The sequence below is a fragment of the Adiantum capillus-veneris genome, chromosome 10, assembly GCF_014529385.1.
Source record: "Adiantum capillus-veneris isolate H3 chromosome 10, ASM1452938v2, whole genome shotgun sequence".
In the NCBI taxonomy this organism is placed as follows: Eukaryota; Viridiplantae; Streptophyta; class Polypodiopsida; order Polypodiales; family Pteridaceae; genus Adiantum; species Adiantum capillus-veneris.
Window position 1 is genome coordinate 20,560,784 of NC_140940.1, and position 23,119 is coordinate 20,583,902.

A 23,119-nucleotide genomic window follows, 5' to 3' on the forward strand; every position below is an offset into this window, starting at 1 on the left:
CCACTTTGTATCTGATGGTCTCATAGGTGATTTTGGCCTTTTGAAGACGTTAATATATCATTTCATTTCTCTCTCTCTCTCTCTCTCTCTCTCTCTCTCTCTCTCTCTCTCTCTCTCTCTCTCTCTCTCTCTAGGGTCATGAGTTATGAGGATCAAAGATGTCTTGGGCTTTATCTACTTGAGTTACACAAGCATAGAGAAACCTTACTGAGGAGAGGTGAAGAGAGACATCCCCAGAGACAGATCACAGATTTCTTTACACTAGATATTGTACACCCAGAAGAACAGACAGAGGAGCAACCAGCGACTGTGGAGAGGTCTTTCCGCACTACTGGCATTCTCATAGACCGAGCATTGGAGCTAGGGAGATTTGGATGACCCCGAGGGAGGAGAGGAGCTACACAATTTCGAAGGAGGCTATGGCAAAAGATTCAAGCCATACTCTTTCGTCGTCCAGAGTGCAGATGAAGATGGATCTCTACTCCCCTCCCATATTGTCTTCGCATTGTACTGCTTAGTTTAGGATCCCGCATTATTTATATTTTGTTATCCTAGTTTAATTTATTTTGTTAATCTGACTTTGTATCAGATACACCGCATTGTAACTTTCTGGTCTCATAGGTCACTTTGGCCTTTTGAAGACGTTAATATAACATTTCATTTCATTTCTCTCTCTCTCTCTCTCTCTCTCTCTCTCTCTCTCTCTCTCTCTCTCTCTCCGCCTTTGTACGCACGCTGCACATAGCATAGCGACCTTAATTTCACTATCGTGAATTTAATTGTTTAATCTCATAACCTTAGCATAGGTTAATTTAACAGGTTTGCTGCTTTGCGTTACTGCTTGCTGCGTTTGTTTCAGCTGCCTGCGTAGACTTTTGAACTGCAAATCAGTGCAGATTTTGTAGCCTCAAGGCCACCGGTCGTAGCTTTACCACCAGCACACCTAGGCTGCTTCCCTAGTGCATGAGGCTTTCCAACTTGTATCATCATCAACACAGCAACCATTGCATGGCGTTTGCCTATAGCTGAGAGAGGTGTTGAAGCTTGTAGGTGGCTGGTTGCACTGGGGCTGTTATGATGGAGGTCATGAGCGCTTCACTAGTTTGCAAGTTCCGTACGAAGGCAACCTTCATGCTTACAAACAAGCAGATAACACAAGTGGAAAGGGAGATGAAGGAATGGAAAGCAGAGATGGAAGGATGGTGAAAGAAGAAGGCAACCTTCTTCAAATGTTCCTCAACGAAGGCGTGCAATGGAAGAAGGAGAAAGAGGACCTCCACGCAGATACAAGCACTTAAGGAGGATTCACAAGCACTCCAAGAAGAGGTTTCAGCCCTCAAGCGAGAGCTTGCTGATAGAGCAAGCAATGCACTAGAGGAAGGTGAATTCCAGCCCTTGGTGATAGAGGAAATCAAGGTTGTCAAGGAACAGGTACGGATGATCAAAGAGGAAGAAACAGAACGTGGTAAAGACGTCTTCGTGGGTGAATGTGATCACGAAGACATAGAAGAAGGCGGATGAGGCCGAGAAATGGATAGAAGTCGCTAAGAAAGGGAAAGGTAAAGAAACCACATCTATCCCCACTCCTACAATCATCAACATGACTTTAGAAGAAGAGCAGCGAAGGAAGACTGGAGCTTTGCATGTACGAGTAACCGGTCTAAAAGACCGAGATGACGTGGAAGGGGAAGTCAAAGAAATTCTCCACATGATGGTGGTGAGGCTACTCATACAAAGGCATGGAGGGTAAGGAAGAAGACACAAGGAAATGGGGAGACTTTAAAGGAGAGAGCTCTAATCATGCGTTTCCCATCCATGGAGGCAAAGAAGGACTTCTTGAAGAGGCGTCCTATACTAAAGAAAACGTGCATATTCCTTGGAGATGACCTCACACTCTCACAACTTGCTCATATGAAAGAAGTTATGCCCGAGATAATGATAGCTCGAGAGAAGGGGAAAGTGGCCTTCTACAGGGATGGACAAGTGGTTAATCTGGAGAGGCGCCCCGCATGATGGCGTGAGACCCGTGGAATCACACTTAGAGTGGCTACATGGAATCGTAATGGATCTTTGCGCTTTGATGTAGGGGCCTTTGAGGATAGTTTCAGAGGGAGGGACATCATTTTCTACTCTGAGACGCATCAAGCCTCGGGGCAGTCCATGCCACACGTGAACGGATACAGATGGGAAACAGCTTGCAGACAGGAGACTTGATGAGAGCACAGAGGATGAGGTTCAGGAGGAGTGGCAGTCTTATTGAGAGAGGAGCTACAACCTTTAATACATATAGCTCGGACTCCAGAGGGATGAGCAGGCTAGGTATATGTGGGTGAGACTGAAGGCAGAGATAGGCAGTTACCCCTACATCCCTATTTGCTATTTCCCTCCTAGTACGTCAGTATATGCATCACCTAGAGGACAATCCCCCTTCTCTATTTTGGAGTTGGTATGATGAGGAGTGTAGAGAGACGACGATCATATTACAAAGAGAGGTGCTCATAGGTACTACTACACATAGACAGTGACAGGTTATCTTTCGCCGCTTAGTGCGACGAAAGAAGAGGGCTTACCTATCCTGATCTGTATCAGCTGTTTATGAGTCAGGACTCTAGTGAGGCATGGAGGCTTTTCCTTGAGCACTCTCCACCGCTAGCCATCACTGCCACAGAGACATGGGGGGAATATGCTACATCTCTCTATATAGCATCAAGGCAGCCACCTTTGCCTGACCCTCCTGAGGCATGCCCAGAGACATGTACTTTCTTTATTGCTGAGAGGGTTAAGGAAAGCCATTGACAGGATGAAGACAAGAAGAACATGGGATCATGATGGTCTGGTAGCAGAGCACTTTATTCACGCCAAAGATATGCTTGCAGAGCCTCCGCTATGATGTTTAATAGAGCCATGTATGAGGGTTTTCCTGAGACTTGGAGTATGTCCACGATTGTGCCTATCTTCAAGTCGGGAGATCCTATGCTTCCCCGGAATTACCGCACCATCATGGTTGGTCACACTTTGGCTAGGCTATATGCATCATTTCTTGAGCATGAGTTGAGTAGATGGGCAGAGAGAGAGGGCATATGGGCAACGAACAGGTAGGGTTCAAGAGAGGTTTCTCCACTCTTGACGAGATTTTGACACTCAAAGCCATTATTGAGGAGGGTAGACACCATGGCAGGAGGATTTATTGTAGCTTTGTGGATTTCCGCAAAGCCTTTGATACAGTGCCACGAGCCAGACTCATACGCAGATTGCAGGACATGGGGGTGCCCATAGAGCTGATTTGGGGGATCTTAGCTTTATACAAGACAGTGGTAGGACGGGTACACGCTACTCAGAGCATGTCCGACGTGGTTCACTCCACCATTGGGCTGAAGCAGGGCTGTCCCCTATCTCCGACTCTCTTTGGGATATATGTAGATGAGTTTTCAGATTATGTACAGACAAAGGGTGATAGAGGTGATCAGCTTGGAGAGACGTGGATTCCGTTTCTATTATATGCTGATGATATTGTAATGATCTCAAATTCTCCAGAGGGGATGCAACGTCATTTGGATGCATTGCATAGTGGAATCGTGGATTGTCTGTGAACCTTGGTAAGACCAAGGTAATGGTGTTTAACACTATGGCGCAGTGGGTAAGGAGGTCCGCCCCCACCTTTACATATGGTCGAGAGACTATGGAGTATGCAGATGCATATACTTATCTTGGGGCGGTTTTCAGTGGTCCAGTATTTTCCCTGAGGCGTGTAATTGACCAGAGCCTATGCAGCATTCGGGAGGCTTGAGAGGATATGTTTGCAGGTTCACTTCCAGGAACCTCGGACAAAGTTTTGGCTCTTTGACACTTTGGTCACTTCGGCCATGCTGTATGGAGTGGAGATATGGGGCCCCTCAGTTGATCATCATAGCAGAGCTGGTAGTACTGATGGATGGAGATGTATGGAGAGGCCCTTGGTGTCTATGATTTCTTGGATGATTAGGGCCAAGGCCTCAGTACCACATGACATTGTTAGGGTGGAGCTCGCTGCTCCTGCATTGATAGTGGAGGCACTCGGGCTCTCCCTAGAGATAGACATGCTCGATTAGCACTAGAGTCTTCGCGACAGCTGGCATTGCAGGGAGGTAGATCATGTTGGTATGTTGAGATGGCATCTTGGTTTCAGTTTCATGGCTTCAGTATAGATCGGCTACCCCCATTTCAGTACTCTCTGGATACACCCTCCATCTCCCTCACTAGGGCAAAGATTACCAAGCTCATCAGACGACTTGATTCAGTTGGATACGAAGAGGACATGGATACAGCCTACACATGAGTTGGGTACGAAGATGGCTTTCTATAGAGAGAATCTTCCCCAACTTACGGAGGATGGTTTTTGGATCAGACCAGCATACGTGGATACTCATCTATCCCACGGGATACGATGTGCTATTGGTCAAATATGCACATCCTCACATCAGCTAGAGATCGAGACATGCAGATTTAGAGTACCTGCTAAGTCCAGGATTTGTCAACTATGCCAGATAGAGCCCGAGACAGAGCTACATTACATATGTCACTGCCCAGTATACTGTGAGATACGAGGCCGCTTTCACTGTCTATTCAGAGAGGGTTTTGGACCACTTTCTAGAGTCATGAGATACCAGGATCAAAGATGCCTGGGATTATACTTACTGGAGATTTGCAGACATGGAGAGGACCTCTTGAAGAGGGGCACAATGAAAGAGATCCAGCGACAACGGAAGATTACAGATTCCTTTCAGTCACAGACAAAGGAGTTCGAGCAGCCCCACAGCATAGGGGTCCAAGGATGTTTACGAGGACGTAAACTTTGCTTCAAAGGTAGACAATGTCACGTCATCTGTAGGATCGGGACCAAGGAATACAGATGGCATGCGTAGGGTGCATTGTGAATGCATAGTTCAAGGGTGGAGTCCACACGGGGTTTGAGGAGGCCATGCCATGGCCATGGGGACCTGGTTACTGGTATTGGGGGCTTCTTTTTTCGTGGGAAGGGAGTCCGGTATCTAGCCAAACCCTTGCTGGTGTAGCGTGCAGACTTAAATTGTGCTGTAAAATATAAATGAGAATGCTGGATGTAATCTTTTCGTTGTTGACCTGGAACATACTCTGGAGACTAAAGAGCAGGGCTTCAGGGCCACTACCCAATCGTGGATAGTTTGCGTAATTTTGCAGAGAGCCGAATGCTGATCTGATGCAGTGTGGCTGTCTCTGGGGGCCACCTAAGGGAGAGCACCATGGGGTATCCTGGAAGATTTTTGTTTGTACATATATCAACATTGCTTGAATACAGACGTGGCTTGCTATCTAAAGGGGCTGAGAGACACAACCTAGGGCTGAGAGAGGTGTGCAGGCAATGGCATGTGTGAGCTACCTTGGAAAAGAGAGTAGACATGGCAGAGGGAAGGGCAAAGGGTGCACAGGTCAGGGGAAGAGTGTGGGCGATGGTGTGCGACGAATTACTTCAATGGCACTCCCTGCCTACAACTCTCCCTCCATCAGTTACTTTTCTGAATGTCAGAATAGATATTTTCCTTGTTTCAAGAATCTAATGCTGGCAATCCACAGTTGTAAAAATCTAGTTTTTCAATGGTGTTTCAGGTCAACAGATTTGTGGATAATATTGGTGCACGGCGGTTGCATACGGTGAGCTGGTATTACCAATAAGGAAAAGCTGACATTTGTTTGACTTACTGTACCATTGTAATTGTACCAAGTATCGATGCAGGTCATTGAGAGAGTAGTTGAAGACATCAGTTATAGTGCCCCTGAAAAAGCAGGGACTACACACACTATTGACAAGGAGGTGTGCATTTTTTTTTTCTTATGCCTTCTGTTCTCCCTAGATGTTATGGGACCTGGTGGCATGACCTCTTGCAAAGAAGAGAAATGTTGATGTGCATATCATACGACAAGCACATCTGCAGCTTATTTCTGCAGAGCCAGCAAGAAATTAGAGCAGATTAGCACTTGTTATTCAAAAGGCATTGCATATAGACCTGACATTGTTGCATATTGAGTGACGGAAGCTGATGCTTCTCATTGTGAAGGAAGAAGCAAGATGACGTACTAATCTGCGAGACAATCCTTTGGGCGTATTTGGGAGTCTTCGTTTTGTTTGCAGAGGCGCGTCTGTTCCTTCATCAGATTTTGCCTCTCCTTCGAACTTGTCACACAGGGTGCCTTTTGCTGACTATTTCTTTCATTAGTTATATCTCGAGACGGGCAGGGGCGGGCATAGGCACTCTTGGCACCCATCATAATGGAAGAGTGCATTACCGATGTGAGATAAGAAGAAAGACATCATTCAGCAAGGGAGTACCCATGTAGAAAGATATGAGCTGCTGCTACTCTATGAGCAACCCTCTGGACTTGCTATTCTTATTCCATGCATTTCTAATGACACTGCGATTGTGGCTTTACTCATTTAATGCAAGGCAGCTTAACCCTTGAATTGTTTGGCTAATAAGAAGCATGGTCTGTTTGTATTCTGGTGATCAGAAAGTTCGAAGTGCTGTCGGACATCTCTTAATGAAAACAGATATTTCAAAGTTCGTCCTGTGACTGCAAATCCTTTACCATCCATTGCTCCATTGGAGTCCCATAGCTTCGTTGAGCAAAGCGCCACATGGGAGTATTTCAACTGGCTGCTGGATAATGTACATTAGGGTAAAGAAGCCAGTTTAGAGATTTCAAACTGCCTTTCTAAAAACAAAGCTTAGTGTGCTATTTTGTATGTGTGGTGCTTGAAACATCACCATGATGGGTATGCAAAAATCCTCCTCTCAAATTGCAATAGAATAGGAGTTAATTTCTTTAATCCTTTTCATTTGTCTCCATTGTCCTAAAACATGATTATTATACAAGGAGGGACAATGATGAAAAATGCATTTTACTCGATCTGCTATGCTAGTTGTCAAATGGTGTGGAAATGGGCATTTATAGGCAAGGAGTCTTAAATTTGCAAGCTTTATGCAGATGTATTCATGTAGAGGTTGCTTACATGTTTATTGCGCGGATGCTCCATTGCTTAATATTGAATTAAATTAATTGTACCTCAAATAGTTGCTAAAGATACAACTAGAGCTCTCTAATACATGAATTGGAAATAAATTATCTTTTGCGAGCATGAGGTCCTCTAGGGTTGGCCTTACCTTTATCACAGGGTTGGTCACACAAGGATGATCCAATATTGTTAATCCTCTCTTGCATTGGTTAGCACCACAAGAGAACCAACACTTCAATGTGATTTGTAAAACTGACTATTCAACCCCAAGGATGACCTTGTCGTCATAAACACAATTTGAGTGCTTTCTTAGAGAAAGACTGTTGGGATAGACATGCTTGTAAGAATGCCGTCTTGCACTTGGACGAAAAGATTTACTTCACCGTTTCTTGCCGTTGGCATAGGGTTCTTCTTGTATAGATTGGAGGGAAGGAAAATATTCTCTTGAACATGCTTACTTTTGCTTTGGAGTCATTATCCTCATGGGCAACATTTTGCAGGTGATGAGTAGACTTTTTATTACAAGTTGAGATTAGTATTCTAAGCCGATCGAATTAGTGCATGTAAAGCTTGATTAGCAAGTAGGACTAAGTACCAATTTTCATATGCGTCTTTGTCACTCACAATTAATATCGACTCAACTTGCCTTTGACTTTGGCAATAGTCCATGATAATTTGAGATGGTGTGAGAAATGGTTAGGAAGCTAGGTTTTTGCCATGCCCAAAGGGCAAAGGCTATAGAGATCACTTCTCTTTTTGCTGACTAAAATAGGAAAAAGGTTGAGTTGTATTTTTAAGCATTTTTGGACATGTCAAAAATGTTGATTGGTACTCATTGAAATGAATTGTGTAAATCTAATGATGGGCATGTCTTGAGTTTTGAAATATGAAATGAACTCTCATATATCAAGGAAAAGATTTTGGGTTTCCCATTGCCTTTGGAAGCATGAAACTTTGACAGCCTTACATGTTAAATGATAAAGCCTTAGACTCTCCACAAATCCCAAGAGTCACCTTTTCATTTTGAAATTTGTGTTATCCACCTTTTCATTTTGAGAATTTGGTTCACCCCTTTAAACTTGAGGAAATAGACTAAAGTTGTCATTTTTGTTAGTTAAAACTTTATAGAAGGAATTTATCATTTGGGACTTTAATCTTTAAAGATTTTTTTTTAATTTTTTTTTAAGATTTTAAAGCTAAGTTTAGAACTTAAAGATGTAGAACTTTTAAAGTAAGGTCTCGGATGATCCAATGAGAACCTAGAGTTTTTTTTTTAATAGAAGGTAAAACTTTGAATTAAAGAAAGTGAAAATGTTACATGGATCCACAAGTAGGGGAAGGGTCACCCCGAGACGCTAAAGTCTTAGGACTTAGAACTTTAAAGCTTTTAAAGTGGGATTTACAACTTAAGGATCTACAATTTTAAATTTGTAAAAAGGGCTCTAGAGCTTAAAAATTTAGAGTTTTTAAAGTGGGGTGTAGAGCATAGGGATCTAAAGCTTAGGATGTAGAGCTTAAGGGTGCTCTTTTAATTCAATTCTATGTGCACGCTTATGTTTTTTTTTTTAAAAGCTTAGAGATGTAGTGATTTTAAAATAGGATCTAGCCTCAGATCAAGGCTTAAAATTGACGCCTACTTTTTTTTGTCAAGGGTTATTTTGCCTATCAAAACAATCTCAAAGTTGCCTCTCATTTTTTGTATTTATATCTTTAAGTTAACGTTATATATGGTCAATTATATAAGTTGATTGCATTACACAAAGCATATGAAAGGGGGCTTGAAAAATTGGATGTCAAAAAGAAATTTTTATCATGTCTGACAGGCCTTGTGATTTTATCACTTGTTAGTATCGAAATGATATGATTATAGTCCACTAGAAAATAGGCACACAATAACACCACACAAGGACACTATCCTTGACCTTATCATCGTGGGCCCACACAAGTGCCTCTCCACAACTACTTTAAGTATCACGTGTGTTGTGGATATCAACTTGGTCACCCATAGAGTGCTCCCTTTAGAAACACGACCAAGGAAGATCGAATCTCTTAGAATCACGGAAGATAGTGTCTCTTTTATGTGGGATCGTCAATATGTGGCTTTTTTTTAGCAAACTCTTTTCCAATCGTTGCAGATGCTGCAACGGTTTGATTGAACATTGTTTGAATCTATGTCCCAAGTCCGTTGTGAGACCAATGTAGAGATTAGGAATTTAGGTATGGCACACAATGCTATAGGAAGACTTCATGCAATTCCACAAGCTATAATTTGACCTTGGGAAGTTGCCCTGTTGGGCATGTTTGGATCAAACCTTGCATTTATTGCCAATTTGGAAGAGGACCGAACATCTTCTTTATGAGCATTCTAGCAATTCAAATCCTCTCCTTGCACAAGGAGCTATAGTTATCCTTATCCGTGAAAAATCAAACATAACTAAGATTATTAAAAAAAGCAATGAGAATGTAAAAGTTTCTTTCTTCTTCCATTTTGTGAGCGATTTTCTAGTTTTTAATAATTTTCTTTGTGTATCTTTATTTTTTATGTAATTTCCTCATAAGTTCCCTTCTCACTTTTGCTTAGGTTTTGATCCCCCCCTTTTTTTTGATGAATGACTATTTTTATTTCATGACCAATGATAAAAACGCTTTGTGAGCCGTATAGAATCATCATGCACTAGGATAGGATGATTAGTTAATTTGTGTTGGTGAGAATAGAATCCATCAAAAGTGCAACAAGTATTCATGAATAAGTAGCTTCAATATCTCGCAGAAGTCAATGTATGTATTCAATATGAGTAAACCATACAAAATTTAGTGTGTTATCAATCCATCAAAATATCTTTGTATCTTTAATACATGCAAGCTAGATTGTTGTGCAGATGAATATTTAAAGCATTTTTAGGTTCATATGTTCACTTGGTTGGAAAACGAACAATCTATTTGGAATCGATATGACTTTGATTGAAACTCTAGGAAATTTTTCATCTCTTCAACACACAAAAGGATCAAAATTAGTAATAATAAGTGACCCCCATTATGAATAATATATCAAATCATAATACAAGCAAGCTTCAATAAGATTTTTTTGAGATTAGGCATATGCTTGAAATCAGCCTAGCTATTAAACTTTAGAGTAGAGACACGTATAAGGAGAACCTAGAGACCATAGTGGAGCTTCGGATAAAGATATGCTTATGACGTAGGCACATAGAAATTGGATTGGCTAGACTTGGGTTCTCAATCGGTAATTTACATTCCATTCTTTTTCACTTTCTTGTGTAAACTTACATTAGCCTTCTTGAATTACTCAAGTCCTTCTATTTCGATCACAATGCTCACTACTACTATATGTGTGCTTTTGTAAAAGGTGAATTAAGGGAACGATTGCGGATAGATTATCACCCAATTAGCCTTGATTAAGAGGTAACAAAGGATTTAACTAGACCTTTGGATAGGGGATTCAGGCTTCTATGCATGTGATTTGTAGTCACTTTGATCAAACCTTTGTTCATCTCGAAGGTGGCCTTTGGTTGATATTCTAGTCAATATTGCATTTGGTAGCTCGTATCCGAGCCCGGTCAAAGATAGTAATGCTAGAGCATTTGGAAGGTGGTGCAACATGGAAGAGTATAGAGCTAGTGAGCTTGTGTATGATAAGCTTTAGAGTGACCATGCCCAGTGCATTGAATAAGGTTCAAGGAGGAGTCAAATAGTGTGGTGATAGGGTGTGAATTGACTCAGTGTGATAAGAACAGAAGGTTTGGAGTCCTCATTAGAGGGTAGGCTCACACAATTTTCCTATTGTAGTTTAGCCTTGCAACTCTCTTTGATGCCTCCCCTTGAGATATTTGGTTTAGCAAGTCCTTACATTTCTTCTTGTTTTTACATGCATGCAATTACTAGAGAATTTTATTGGTTAAAGGCTTTGCATACCACTTGATCCTAACACCAATAAAAGCTCATGGGTGTGCCATTGAGAATTTCTAAGCAAACCGCACTTCTAGGGGTAATGTCAACTAACATAAGTGGTCCTCACCCATTTAAATGGTCACTAAAAAATATGTAAGATACACGAGTTCAACATAAGGGTAATTTTTTTCTTGTAAAGTTACAAAAGATCTACATACATAAAGGGATTTTTATATGAAATAGTAAAAAATTTGGTAGATAAAGGATACTTTATTATGAAAATTGCTACATAAGGGGGTTTTAAAATTTAAATTTCTAGAGGTAGGGGGTTTTTAAAATACCCTTGAACACATGTGAGATAGAAGGTTTACAAATAGTGATCCCTCCCTAAGCCTAGCCCCCTAGTGGTGAATTTGCACTTGTTTTTGTGAAGTGTGTGAAGGAGAACCAAGTCCTTTTCAAAAAAATTGGGAATGTATATTCCTATAAAACAAAGCTTTTGTTGTGTTTTTTGTATACATAGCATGGATAGACATGAGCCATATCTTTGACCCAAATCTTATCCAATTTCTCAAGATAAGATAGCTTGATAGGAAAAGCATGGGTAGTCCATTTCAAACAAAGTCCTAATCATAAAGCAGGGAGAAGATATTCTAGAAGAAGAACAATATTAAGCCCGTAGATCAACTTAAAAGGTGTGGTTCCTATAGATTTTTGGTACATGATTCTACAAGGTCATGGAATGCTTGGTAGTTTTGTGACCCATGTTTTCTGGTCCATCTACAATATTTGTGAGTTCCACATACAGTACTTTATTTGTACTCTCTACCTACCGATTACAATGTGGATGATAGGGCATGGAGCTCTGGTGAGTCAGGGGAAAACCTTAAGTAGAACCCTAATGACTTTGTTGAGTAAATGAGAGCCTTGCTCACCAATCTGTGGGTTGGCCAAAGTGCACAAAGATGTTTTGGTAGAAAAATATGGTTGTGGTATGGGCATCCGCTTTTGTGCTTGGCATTGCTCACACTTCGTGAGATTTTTCGCTCACTATGATGTATTGTTCTTTGGGGTACTTGGCTGGGGGAATCGGTCCAACAAAATCTATATCCCAATTTTTGAATGCACGAGGGTTGATGGAAGGGTTAATGGTTGTTGATTGAACGATATGTGGCCTTTGTCAATGTTAAGTACATAGATTAACGGGATAGATTAGGCTTGCATTCATGATGATGGTGAAAGAATCATGTGCAACCACACTAAGCACTATATGGTGTGGGTGTGTGTACCATGTGGAGTCAATGCAAGCATTTAAAAGTGGTAGGCAAGTCTAGTAGGCATATAAATTACATCTAGAAAAAGGGAAGTAAGTGGAGAGCTCAATGGTGTGTTAGACACAAAACCTAGCAGGCAATGATCACATCAAGCTACATAGGCATTGGAGTCCATGTGGACAGTGCACCACCACAAGCATGATTGAAAAATTAGGTTGGTAATAACCTAATAAAACATATAACATATCTCTGAGGTAGCGATATATACGTATCCAATGTTCAAGAAATCCCATAGTGGGATACAAGATTAAGTGCTTGTGAAACTTAACGGCAATAGTGGATGTAGGATTGAATTTTCCTCCTAAAAATGCAAACAAACTTTGCACATGGCTTGTCCTCTTGTCAACTATACATATTTACCTATTGATAGTTTGGGCAAATTTTATGCAAAGTGGTTAGCATAAATAGAAAAAAATGAGCAGGGTGCATGCACTGATCCATGGTTTATATATGGGTTTGAAATTTGTGTAATTGTCATGTGAAACAAAAATTCTTTGTGACTAGAATTAAATATAGAAAGTCGTGTGGCTCAAATATGCAATGCTTATAAGTTCAATTAATGACCACATAAAACGTTTAGTTCATCTAAACTTGCAATGTCTTATGATGCATTCATACTAAAATTACAATTCCATTACTTAAGGTGATACTATTTGATGGTTATGAAAGCCACATTGGATGAGTCATGTCATATCCCACAAACTGCACATATAGTCATTCTTATTTCTTATTTATCAAAGATGACCCTTTAAATAAAGTCCATTTTTGAATTTTTCCATTCATCTCACTTATTTGTATACCGATACCTCATATGGACACAGATAGGGAATTTATATACGCACTTTTATGAGTTTTCACAGCAATGTTTTTTTTGCAAGCAATCATGCACTTAATTTTTGAGCTTAAAGCACAAGATACATGTGAGTTTAAAACCTTGAAAAATGCTTGGGAAGAGCTCTCTCCCATATATAGCCCCAATAAGCTTAAGCTTCAAAAAGTTCATCTCTCTCTTGCTCTCCCTCAAGCTCCATAGCTTGATCTCCGTTAAGCTCCCATAGCCAAATCTCTCTCTCTCTCTCTCTCTCTCTCTCTCTCTCTCTCTCTCTCTCTCAAGCTCCATACCTCGATCTCCATACCTCGATCTCCATTAAGCTCCCATAGCTAATTAATCTCTCTCTCCTTATCCATTGAGTTCATATAGCCAATGAATCCCTCTCTTGATTTCCATTACGCTCATATAGCTAATTAATCCCTCTCTTAAGCTCCCACAGAGAAAAGTTCTCTCTCTTGCCATCATAATCGAGATATTATATCCTGAAGATCACATAATCTCTCATAAAAGCAAGATACCATAATCTTCTTATCTCTTCCTCATCCACCTAATAAAAAACCTTAGCCTAGACTCCGTAGCTCTCATATCTCGCTCTCTCAAGGGAGGATTTTGCATTAAAATGGATCACATTAAGGGGGCCAAGAAGTTAAATGATGGGAGATAAAGGAGGGCAGTAGAAGTGCTAACAACATCGTTAACGACATAGTTTTGTAATTGATTTTATGTTAAAAATTTATAAGTTATCAAAGAAATATATAAACTTTAAGTTTTCCCCCCTAACCTTATCATGTTATTGAAACTTGAAAGACCAAAATTTTCCACTTCGTCAGCATTTTCAAGATAATAAAAAAATCCAATTTCATAACTAAGTTATGAAGCTCAAATTCTTGCTATAATGAGTTTTTTTCCTATCTATACACTGTGAGATCAATGCAAAATCTTATTTGATGCGAAGTTCTCATCGATTTATGGAAATTTTGTTAAAAATTGCACTAAGTTTGTATGAAATTTTCATTTTAAAACTTATCACCATAATATTAATTTGGTATTAATTTTGGAAAAAATTAAATTTGGCTATGTTCTTCACTTCTTAACTAACCTATGGTATGAATGTGACCTATAAATATTTTTTCTAGCTTCACCAAATTATTATGACAAGTTACTGGAGAAATATGACATTTTAGTGTCTCAAGACACTTGAGTGTCCGATTATAGAACTAGTGTTAAGGGTTCACAAAGTGAGCCGCGGGCTGCTTGTTGTGGGAAAAGTGTGACAGAAAGATGTACAACACCAAACAATTGTCTTAACAAACTCTTTGACAACTTATAAATGATATCTTGAATGCTTTAAATTGTTAACATAAAACCGATATAAAATTAATTACAAATCTATGCCGTTAACGATGTTGTTAGCACTTCTACCACCCTCCTTTATCTCCCCTCAGTTAACTTATTGGACCTCTTAATGTGCTCCATTTTAAAGAAAAATCCTCCCTTGAGAGAGAGAGAGAGATATGAGAGCTACAGAGTCTAGGCTAAGGTTTTTGATTAGGAGGATGAGGAAGAGATAAGAAGATTATGGTTTCTTGCTTTTATGAGATATTATACGATCTTCAGGCTATAATATCTCGATTATGATGGCACAAGAGAGAATTTTTATCTATGGGAGCTTAAGAGAGAGATTGATTAGCTATATGAGCTTAATGGAAATCAAGAGAGGTATTAAGTAGTTATATAAACTCAATGGATAATGAGAGAGAGATTAATTAGCTATGGGAGCTTGATGGAGATCGATCTATGGAGCTTGAGAGAGAGAGAGAGAGAGAGAGAGAGAGAGAGAGAGAGAGAGAGAGAGAGAGAGAGAGAGAGAGAGAGAGAGAGAGAGAGAGATTTCTATGGGAGATTAACAGAGATCAAGCTATGGAGCTTGAGGAAGAGCAAGAAAGAGATGAACTTTTTGAAGCTTAAGCTTTCTGGGGGTATATATGGGAGAGAGAGCTCTTCCAAAGCTAGAGGGAGAACTTTCCAAAATTGAGTTTTAGTTGCACCATGTGACAACTCCCCCTTTGCATGCTTATTGCAAATGTACTATTAGTGGCCTTGTCGATTAAGATATTGCTATCCTTTAGCACAAAAAATGGCCCCTTGGTGATGTGGCAAGCATAATTGAAACTTGCATGGATTCTGATGGTGTTAGTGCCATATGGGAGTGCCCTTGCCTGCTAGACATTTTTGATTCCATAGCAAAGCTCATATGATGCTCGTAGCCACCATCGCGAGCAGTTCTCTCTCCTCTATGCCATCGCCCTCTTTGCTTGCTACAATTATTTTTTTTTGGCATTTTAATTCACATTGAATCTCCTTAGAACCCCCCCATGGATAGCCATTGTGGGTGGCCATTGGAAAATTCACAAATCACTGCCAAGCTCAATGAATTCTCTTCGACCAAGCATTGCTATGCACAACTTCCTCTGCACGATCAAAAGCATCATCAAACACATGGTCTGATGCATACATACCATCAACCCTAGTGGATGATCTGAGCTTTGATCTTCAAGATTGAACTTGCCCTCATATTTTTATTATTTTCCCTATAACAGACACTCTAATCTCAATGACATGGAGCTCAGTACATAATTTGTATGTCGCATTGTCATAAGCATAAAGTATCACATACGGTTCAAACCAATGTTTGACAATCTTTCACATAGAAATGTATTGATTTTCCAAGCTATTATTGTAAACAAGTACCCGATCACCATCTTTGATAGCATAAGGTCACAACCTATACTTCTCATCAAACACTGCTTTATTCTCAGAATCACCTTGCTCAATATCTGCATGATGTGGATCAAGTTGGCAAATACCTAAAGCAAGTTTCTACTATAGACATACCTAATTTGAGAGTTTGACAATAAGGAATTATAGAAAATCCTAGAAAGCAAAGAGAGACAAAACGAAATATAAAAAAATTGAAAGAAAAGACTAACTCTGATACAGAGCTGCAACAAACTAGAGAGTATCTCAAACATAAAAAGGAAAACAAGGAAAGGGTAGAAGGAGTAGAGTCTTCCAAAATATCACTAGGAGGTTCAACCTTAGTGGTTGAAGTACTAGAACCCTTAGAGTCTCTACTGCAAGCTAACAAGGCAAGACTAAAGACCAAATAGACTTTGGAGCAAAGATGGTTGACATATCTGCACGTGAATTTGAAACAAAGAGATTCAAAATGTGCAAATGGCTCATAATCTTTAATGCGGCCAGAAATAACACAAAAGGAGAGTGAATGCGAGTACAAGAGAAACAAATTAATTGATTAGATGAGACCTGAAATTGAAACACCATTGGATAGGAGGGTAGTAGCAAACACCACGGATGAGGCCAAGTCACGAGGAATGATACCCATTCCTGAAGTGGAAGAGCCATGGACACAAGATTTGTGGGAAACAATCCAAAATTGCAAAGCTGGTAGTGTGACTTTTATGTCTACATCTATCATAGAAATCAACATGGACCATGAGTTTTATCTAAGGGATATACAATCATTATACGGTGATGCAGGGATGGAAATATCTGCAGAGATCAAGTCTGGAATGTTAAAGATTTTACCTTCCTTTATAGGAGAGCACAAAACTAGACTAGAGGTCAAGGTTGTGCCCTCTCAATGGAAGCGAGTTCCAAAGATGATGGATACCAAGAGACTCCATGAATTGATTTTGGCTCCTATACAATATACACATTAGACCACATCTATGGGCTAAGGTGGATAGAAACTTGGAAAATATGGGGATAAAAACATGGGTAAGACTCTACAAGAGACACCAAAAGCGAAACCTGTACCTGTAAACAAGATAGGCGATTATTGCAAAGGAGAAGATAAAAATACCACCTTGCCAGTAGAGCACCAAGGAGTAAAAACCATAGCTATAATTAATAACGGTGTTGGAGTGGCCATAGGTAAAAAAGAAATATGGGAAAATTACGACAAACCAGCTCTCAGGAAAACACAAATGAAATTGCACTTTGGAGATGGATTTGTAGAAAGACCTTTGGGTATGTTAGAGAAGATCATGGTATCCTCATGCAAAATTGTGTACAAGCATACATTTGCCATAGTGGACTTTGGAAAGAGCAACAATTTTGACGTCATTTTGGGGAAACCATTCATGCATCAACTTAAAATGGTGCAAGATTGGGGCTACCACCACATCTACTTTTGGCATAAGTATGTTACCACGATGGTCAATATCAAGGACCATAGTTATAGAGATGTAAGTGAACTCTTGTAGGGGAATTTGACTCAGCTACAATCCATGGAAGGCAAATATATGCATGTTTACACAAAAAAACATATTGTGGAACGGTTCGAATGAAGGATCCTGATAAAGAAGGTGTGCACACCCTAGAGAGATCAATAGAGGATAAGGACTACGTTCAAAAGCCATTTCCAAATGATAGTTGAGCCTTTTGGATGGGATAAAATACTCGCTGCTTTAGATGGATTAAATTCTATGACGAAGTGGGTTTTGACATAATGCCCTTCCAAATGGTGAGTGCTATCTTGGAATTAGAGTGGAAAACTGAGGACACAATGGCTCAAGATGTGATTGAGTGAAAACGCATAGTGGACGTGGTGTCCATTAGAGATATGAGCATTAAAAGAAATGAAGAGCTCCAAGATTTGCGAGAAGATGAACTAGAGATTGGAGTTGAGGATGAGCTATCAAGTAGCTATGAGAACAAAACTAAACCAAACCACTATGATGTGTTCTTTTAGGATTTTCCAAACCATAAGTCAAGAAGACAAAAGAGGTATCGAGCAAAAGGAGTGAGAAAGCAGAAAAACATAAAATGGAAACCTCCAGTGGGGTTGCACCTTGTTGATTTGTAGGTGTATCACAAGCACTCAACATGAGGATATATTTTAGTTCTAAAAGTTAGAAATTTACACTTAAAGGAAGGGTTTCCAAAAAGATTGAAGAGGAGATAGAAAAGCTCAACAAAGCGGAGTTTATCTCTACGAGATTGAACACACAGATTGCATGTCACCAATTGTGGTAGTGCCCAAGAAAAAAACAAACTAAAAGTATGTGTAAATCTCAAACTGGTAAACTCTACCACCATAAGAGATAACAATTCCCTCCCTAAATTACTGATCATGTTATTGAGAGAGTTGCGGTGGCTAAGGAAGATTACAACTTTTGTGATGTTGATTCGGTGAATCTTTCTATGTAATGGTTTGACTTATGTATTGCTTTCTTTTTAAACATGCCATCTATTCATTGCTTTGCCTTATGTAATTCTTTCTTTGTAGACATGCCATCTATGCATTTCTTTGCCTTATGTAATTCTTTCTTTGTAGACATGCCATCTATGCATTGATTTGACTTATGTACTGCTTTCTTTGTAGACATGCTATATATGTATTGATTTGACTTATGTACTGCTTTCTTTGTAGACATGCTATCGATGTATTTCTTTGACTTGTATTGGTTTCTTTGTAGACATGCTGTCTATGTATTGCTTTTTTTTGTAGACATGCTATTTATCCGGACAAGGGAAACACTGAGCCATAGCCATTAGGGAATCAATTGAAGCCCTTGATAAACAGTAGTCTTCCAAAAGATATATTCCATCACTAGAAGTTTAAGGTTTTGCACTGGGATACCGTGGACCTCAAAATGTAGTGCCTGTCACAAAGATACAAGGCACACTTGACTCACTTGGTTGTGTTAGTGAGAGAGGGTAAATTCAACTATTCAACAATATGTCTCCTCCATATTTGTGAATAAGGGAATAAATTTTAAGATACTATGTATTGGAAATGGCCTATGAACTTTGAGAATAGCAAAATTAAGAGAACTAAAGTGAGCATTTTTATGAGATTACTTCAAGAACATAGAGGGTGAACTTAATTAACGGTACAAACATAACCATTATACTTAATTAACTTGGCATGAACAATAATCTTGCAAGAGAGAGAGAGAGAGAGTTAAAAAACTTGATAATAGTTGAGGACTAGATTTATGTGGAGCTGGTCCCTTCCATATGCTTTTGTATTATAGATTCTCCCATAAAGAAAGACTTGGTACAATATAATCTTTGTGTTCCTTGTGATCTACATTGGTACAACTGAAGATGGTCGACCCATGGAGGTGCAAGAAGTCCATGCATGGCGGTTTGCAGGCAAGTAGCAGGGACATTGGGTAAGTATTTGATGGTGCTTGGGGGTAGGTACATCGAGATGGAGCATTTACTAGTGGAAACTGCAAGGGTTTCCTGCTATCATAGGTGACACGATCGAATGTTGATATTGCAAAGCTGGGAGTGGGACAAGAGATGTTGGATACAGGTGCTGTGAACTTTATGATATGAGATTGTGAGCGAGATGTTTGCAGGGCACTCTATTTGATAATGTGCGAGACATTGCTAGTGGTTCGAGGGTACGGAGGGCTCTTTTTATACTTGACGAAGACGTGATCGGGCCTTGTGGATAACTATTGAGTGATGGGACTAACATGGTCAAATTGGTGCTTGACCGATGCTTTGTGCTCAAAATTGATAATCTTTATGATCGAAGGTGATTGATACGACTAATTTGAACCTATGGCAAGGAGCCATGCGGGAAGCGGTGCTTAGAGCGGAGGATTATGCTATACTCGAGCCCAGCTCGGTGGGAATGCCCTGAGAAGGGGAATTGTATTTTTGGAAGGCTTTAATTTTTAAAAGCCATGCAACTATCAGAGGAGTAGCGCTATCAAGGGAGGTCGTCCAAGAATAGAAGGGGAAGCACCCGACTGCATATGGAAAGAAAGCAGGTTGCGCCACTTGGGGGCCATGCAGGAGGGTTACGCCATCAGGGGAAAAGAGGGGCTCGCAGTCCAGAGGAGGAGGAGAAGGGCGGCCCTGCAGAGAAGAGCCTCAGGTGACGCAGCTCAAGGAGGGCGGCCTGCAGGTGTACGGGGCTGCATGAGGCAGTAGGCAGACCGAGGGGGGCTCGGGCCGACAGGTGTATGAAGCCCCAAGGAGGGAAAGTGGGTGAGCTTAACCGTGAGCAGGCCAGGAGGAGCCGCAGCTTCCTGTAAAGACCAAAGAGGGAAGCAACCCGCTATACAGAAAGCGGCAGCCCGTTATGGAGGAGTGGGTTTGGCTTGACGAGAGGTCGCCATCGGAGAGGTAGGGCGCAGAGGGCCGTTGGCTGTTGTCCATCAAAATCAAGGGCTGGAGTTGGATATCGAAGGGGGCTGCAGGGCCGCCATGTGAGGAGGAGGGCCGACAGAGGGCATGCAAGAGGAGGGGTTGCAGGATAAGAGAGGGGAGTCGATTGCAGTGGCGGGCAGGTCCAGGGGCTTCATGAAAGGGGAGGTGTGAAGGCGGCATGAAAGGGGATAGCACGCGATATACAATCAAGGGGAGGCCTCGAGCTGAGGAGTGCTGAGTGCAGCATCATTAGAGAAAGGCCGTCAGTGGCTTGGTGCAGAAGCAAGGTGGTGTGGGCTGCAAGTCAAGAAGGATAGAGCCGCCAAATAGACAAAGGTTTTGCCAAGCAAGAGCAGCCATCGAGGACAAAGTGCAAGGAGTATCAAGCAGCACGAAGTATCACGCTATGCAGTCAACAATTTCGAAGTCGTCATCCTTGTATTGATCGGGTTGATGTGATACATAGTTGATTGTGTTTTTTTTGTCGAGTTTTCTGTCAATATTATCCACCTCGTGTTCTTTGCCAAATGCCCGTGGTAGCGGAGGCTCCGGGTTTGTGTGTCTGTGAGCAGAGAGAGAGAGAGAGAGAGAGGTAGATATGTTGTGCGGGCAGCTTGTATGTGCGGTTGAGGCGTGTGTCGCCTCCCTGTGTGAGTGTGTATAGCCGTGATTTCTCGAAGGTGGTTTGTATTGTGAAGGTCGGCAGAAGGTGTGCATGGGTGTGTGATTCTGTGTGGCTTGGGGTGTTGGATATCTGCTGGGGTATAAAGAGGCATCTAGTTTGTGTACTGTGTGTGTTCCCATTTCCCCCATCCCATCAGTGGTGCCCCCACTGAGGATCTACTGATTGCTCCTCGATGAAGCTTTAAAGCCTGAAGATGATGCATGATATTGTCTTGGTGCTTGCTGGAGAAGAAGAGGCTGCAGATTGGTTTTTCGATCTGGAGATATACCTATTGCAATTGAGAATTTGTGGATATGAAGACAAATTGAAGGCTCTACCATTGGTTCTACAAGGACGCACCAAAGCCTGGTTTGAGGGATTGAAGGTTGCAGATCGTCACTCGATGAGCAAGATTCGCAAACAGTTTGTTGAAGCTTTTCAGAAACGGATTTCTCCATCGAACTTGGGTGAACAATTGAGCAAGCTAAAGCAGGATGTTGAAGATTTAGCTTTGTTTTTGGATAAATTTGAGTCTATTTGGGAGAGACTAGCTGCTATTACATGTGTGCAAAATGGAGAACATTTCAAGCAAGAGCAGTTTCTAGACTGCTTGCATCCACGAATCAAAGAGAAGGTCGAGTGCGGTGGTGCAGAGAACTATGCGCAAATGGTTTGCTTGGCAAAGGCAAAGAAAAGGAAAGCAAAGAAGAAGCTGGAGATGGGTTTGTTGAAGCCGGCAGACTATGGGTATAGCTCGACAATGGAGTTGCGTCATGCCATGAAGCCAAAGGGGAGTTCAAGCATCAAAGAGGTAGCTACTTTGCCATTGGTAAGCCATTCTGGTCATTCGTTTCAGCTTGTACCTCCAATTTGGTATGCTGCTATACAAGAGTCTGTTAGCCCGGCTAGCAAGGATGCGGTCCTATCCAAAGAGGAGATGCATGACGAATCAAATGAAGCTTTGGATCAGAGCTCACAAGACAAGTTTGAAGATGTTGACAAAGCAAAAGGTCGAAGCTGTACAGGACGAAGCTAGCAAGGGGGTTGGGCAACCTTGCCCTACTGAGTGTATTGAAGAGCGGCAGTGCATTCCACAAGGTGTTGATGATGTCGACCTATCAAAAAATGAGGTAATAGATCATGGCTTTCTTTCTCGCTTAGCAGATGATGTGGTCGTAGACGAATTCCTTGAAGAGCAGGCAAAGGTAATCGAGCAATCTGATTTGCTCTCGCATGAAGTGGTTGAAGATGAAGTATCAAAAGCTATGGCAGACAAAGACTTGCATGGTGAGTCAGGTATGGAGTGTATGCCATTTGAAAAACCTACAATAGAGGGTATGCTTGGCAAACATGTAGGCTTGGATATAGTAGCAGGTGGAGGCAAACTGCAGTGTATTGATACTTTATGCTATGCTATGGATACATATGGTGTTGCTTTACAAGTATTTTTGTGTTAGTGGCGAGGCTTTTTTGAAGTGGTCTATACTATGGAGGGTTTTGTAGCACATGGCAGGATAGCTGCTTATGATTCAGGTTTCTCAAGTGATGGCAAGTATGCTTATAGCGGACACGAAGGATTGTGGATATAGGGTGACAAAGCTCCATGCTATGGAGAGCTGGAAGGGTGGCGTGTCTATTGGCATTCAAGTGCAAAGAGGAGCCTCAATGTGCATAGTTTACAGGTGGATGGCCATGGCCAGTATTTTGTTTTTGATCCAGGTGGACTCTATGTCATGTTTGGGGAAGCTTCGAGCTTTCCATTTGACCATGGAGGGTGATATAGTAGCAGATAAATTTCTCTCTATATATATCCTATCTATATAGACACTATTCCTTATGCAGTCTATATATCTATGTTATATCATTCTCTCTATACAATCATCTTTTACCTAAATAATACTATGGTTGAGCATGAATGCTCAATGAGGGGGTGGGCAATGTTCCATAGCCAAGAGTGTTGGTGTAGGCTCTCAACTTATCATCAAGCTTGAAGAAGGCGATGGAGCTCTTGCACTTTACACTTCACACAATGAGTGTGTGTGTGTGGGAGAGTACCTCTCAAGCTAGCCCCCAAGTTGCTTGGTTTGAACCCCTCCATTTGGCCTTGCTGGAAGCTCATTGGCCCTCTCAAGCCTAGCCAATCACAAGACTGG

The 23,119-nt window shown here is 41.1% G+C and overlaps 2 protein-coding genes across 8 annotated transcripts in view; both read left to right on the top strand.

Annotated features, from left to right (window-relative positions):
• The window catches only part of LOC147448528 (uncharacterized), a 111,503-nt gene extending 104,578 nt beyond the window's left edge, over window positions 1–6,925 (top strand). For 2 of the 7 annotated variants that reach the window (XM_086521100.1, XM_086521102.1), the window contains 2 exons: window positions 5,623–5,667; window positions 5,750–6,925. In XM_086521100.1, the coding sequence (XP_086377226.1) occupies window positions 5,623–5,667; window positions 5,750–5,917 (213 nt within the window). In that variant the 3' untranslated portion in view covers window positions 5,918–6,925. Of the gene's footprint in view, window positions 1–5,622; window positions 5,676–5,749 lie in introns of all 7 variants that reach the window. The other 5 variants (XR_015189359.1, XM_086521101.1, XM_086521099.1 and 2 more) reach the window with 5 other exon arrangements.
• Window positions 6,926–21,030: 14,105 nt separating this feature from the next.
• Window positions 21,031–22,408, top strand: LOC147448530 (uncharacterized). Its single transcript, XM_086521104.1, has one exon. The coding sequence runs from the start codon at window positions 21,181–21,183 to the stop codon at window positions 22,000–22,002; it is 822 nt and encodes a 273-aa protein (XP_086377230.1). The 5' UTR covers window positions 21,031–21,180; the 3' UTR covers window positions 22,003–22,408.
• Window positions 22,409–23,119: the final 711 nt, after the last annotated feature.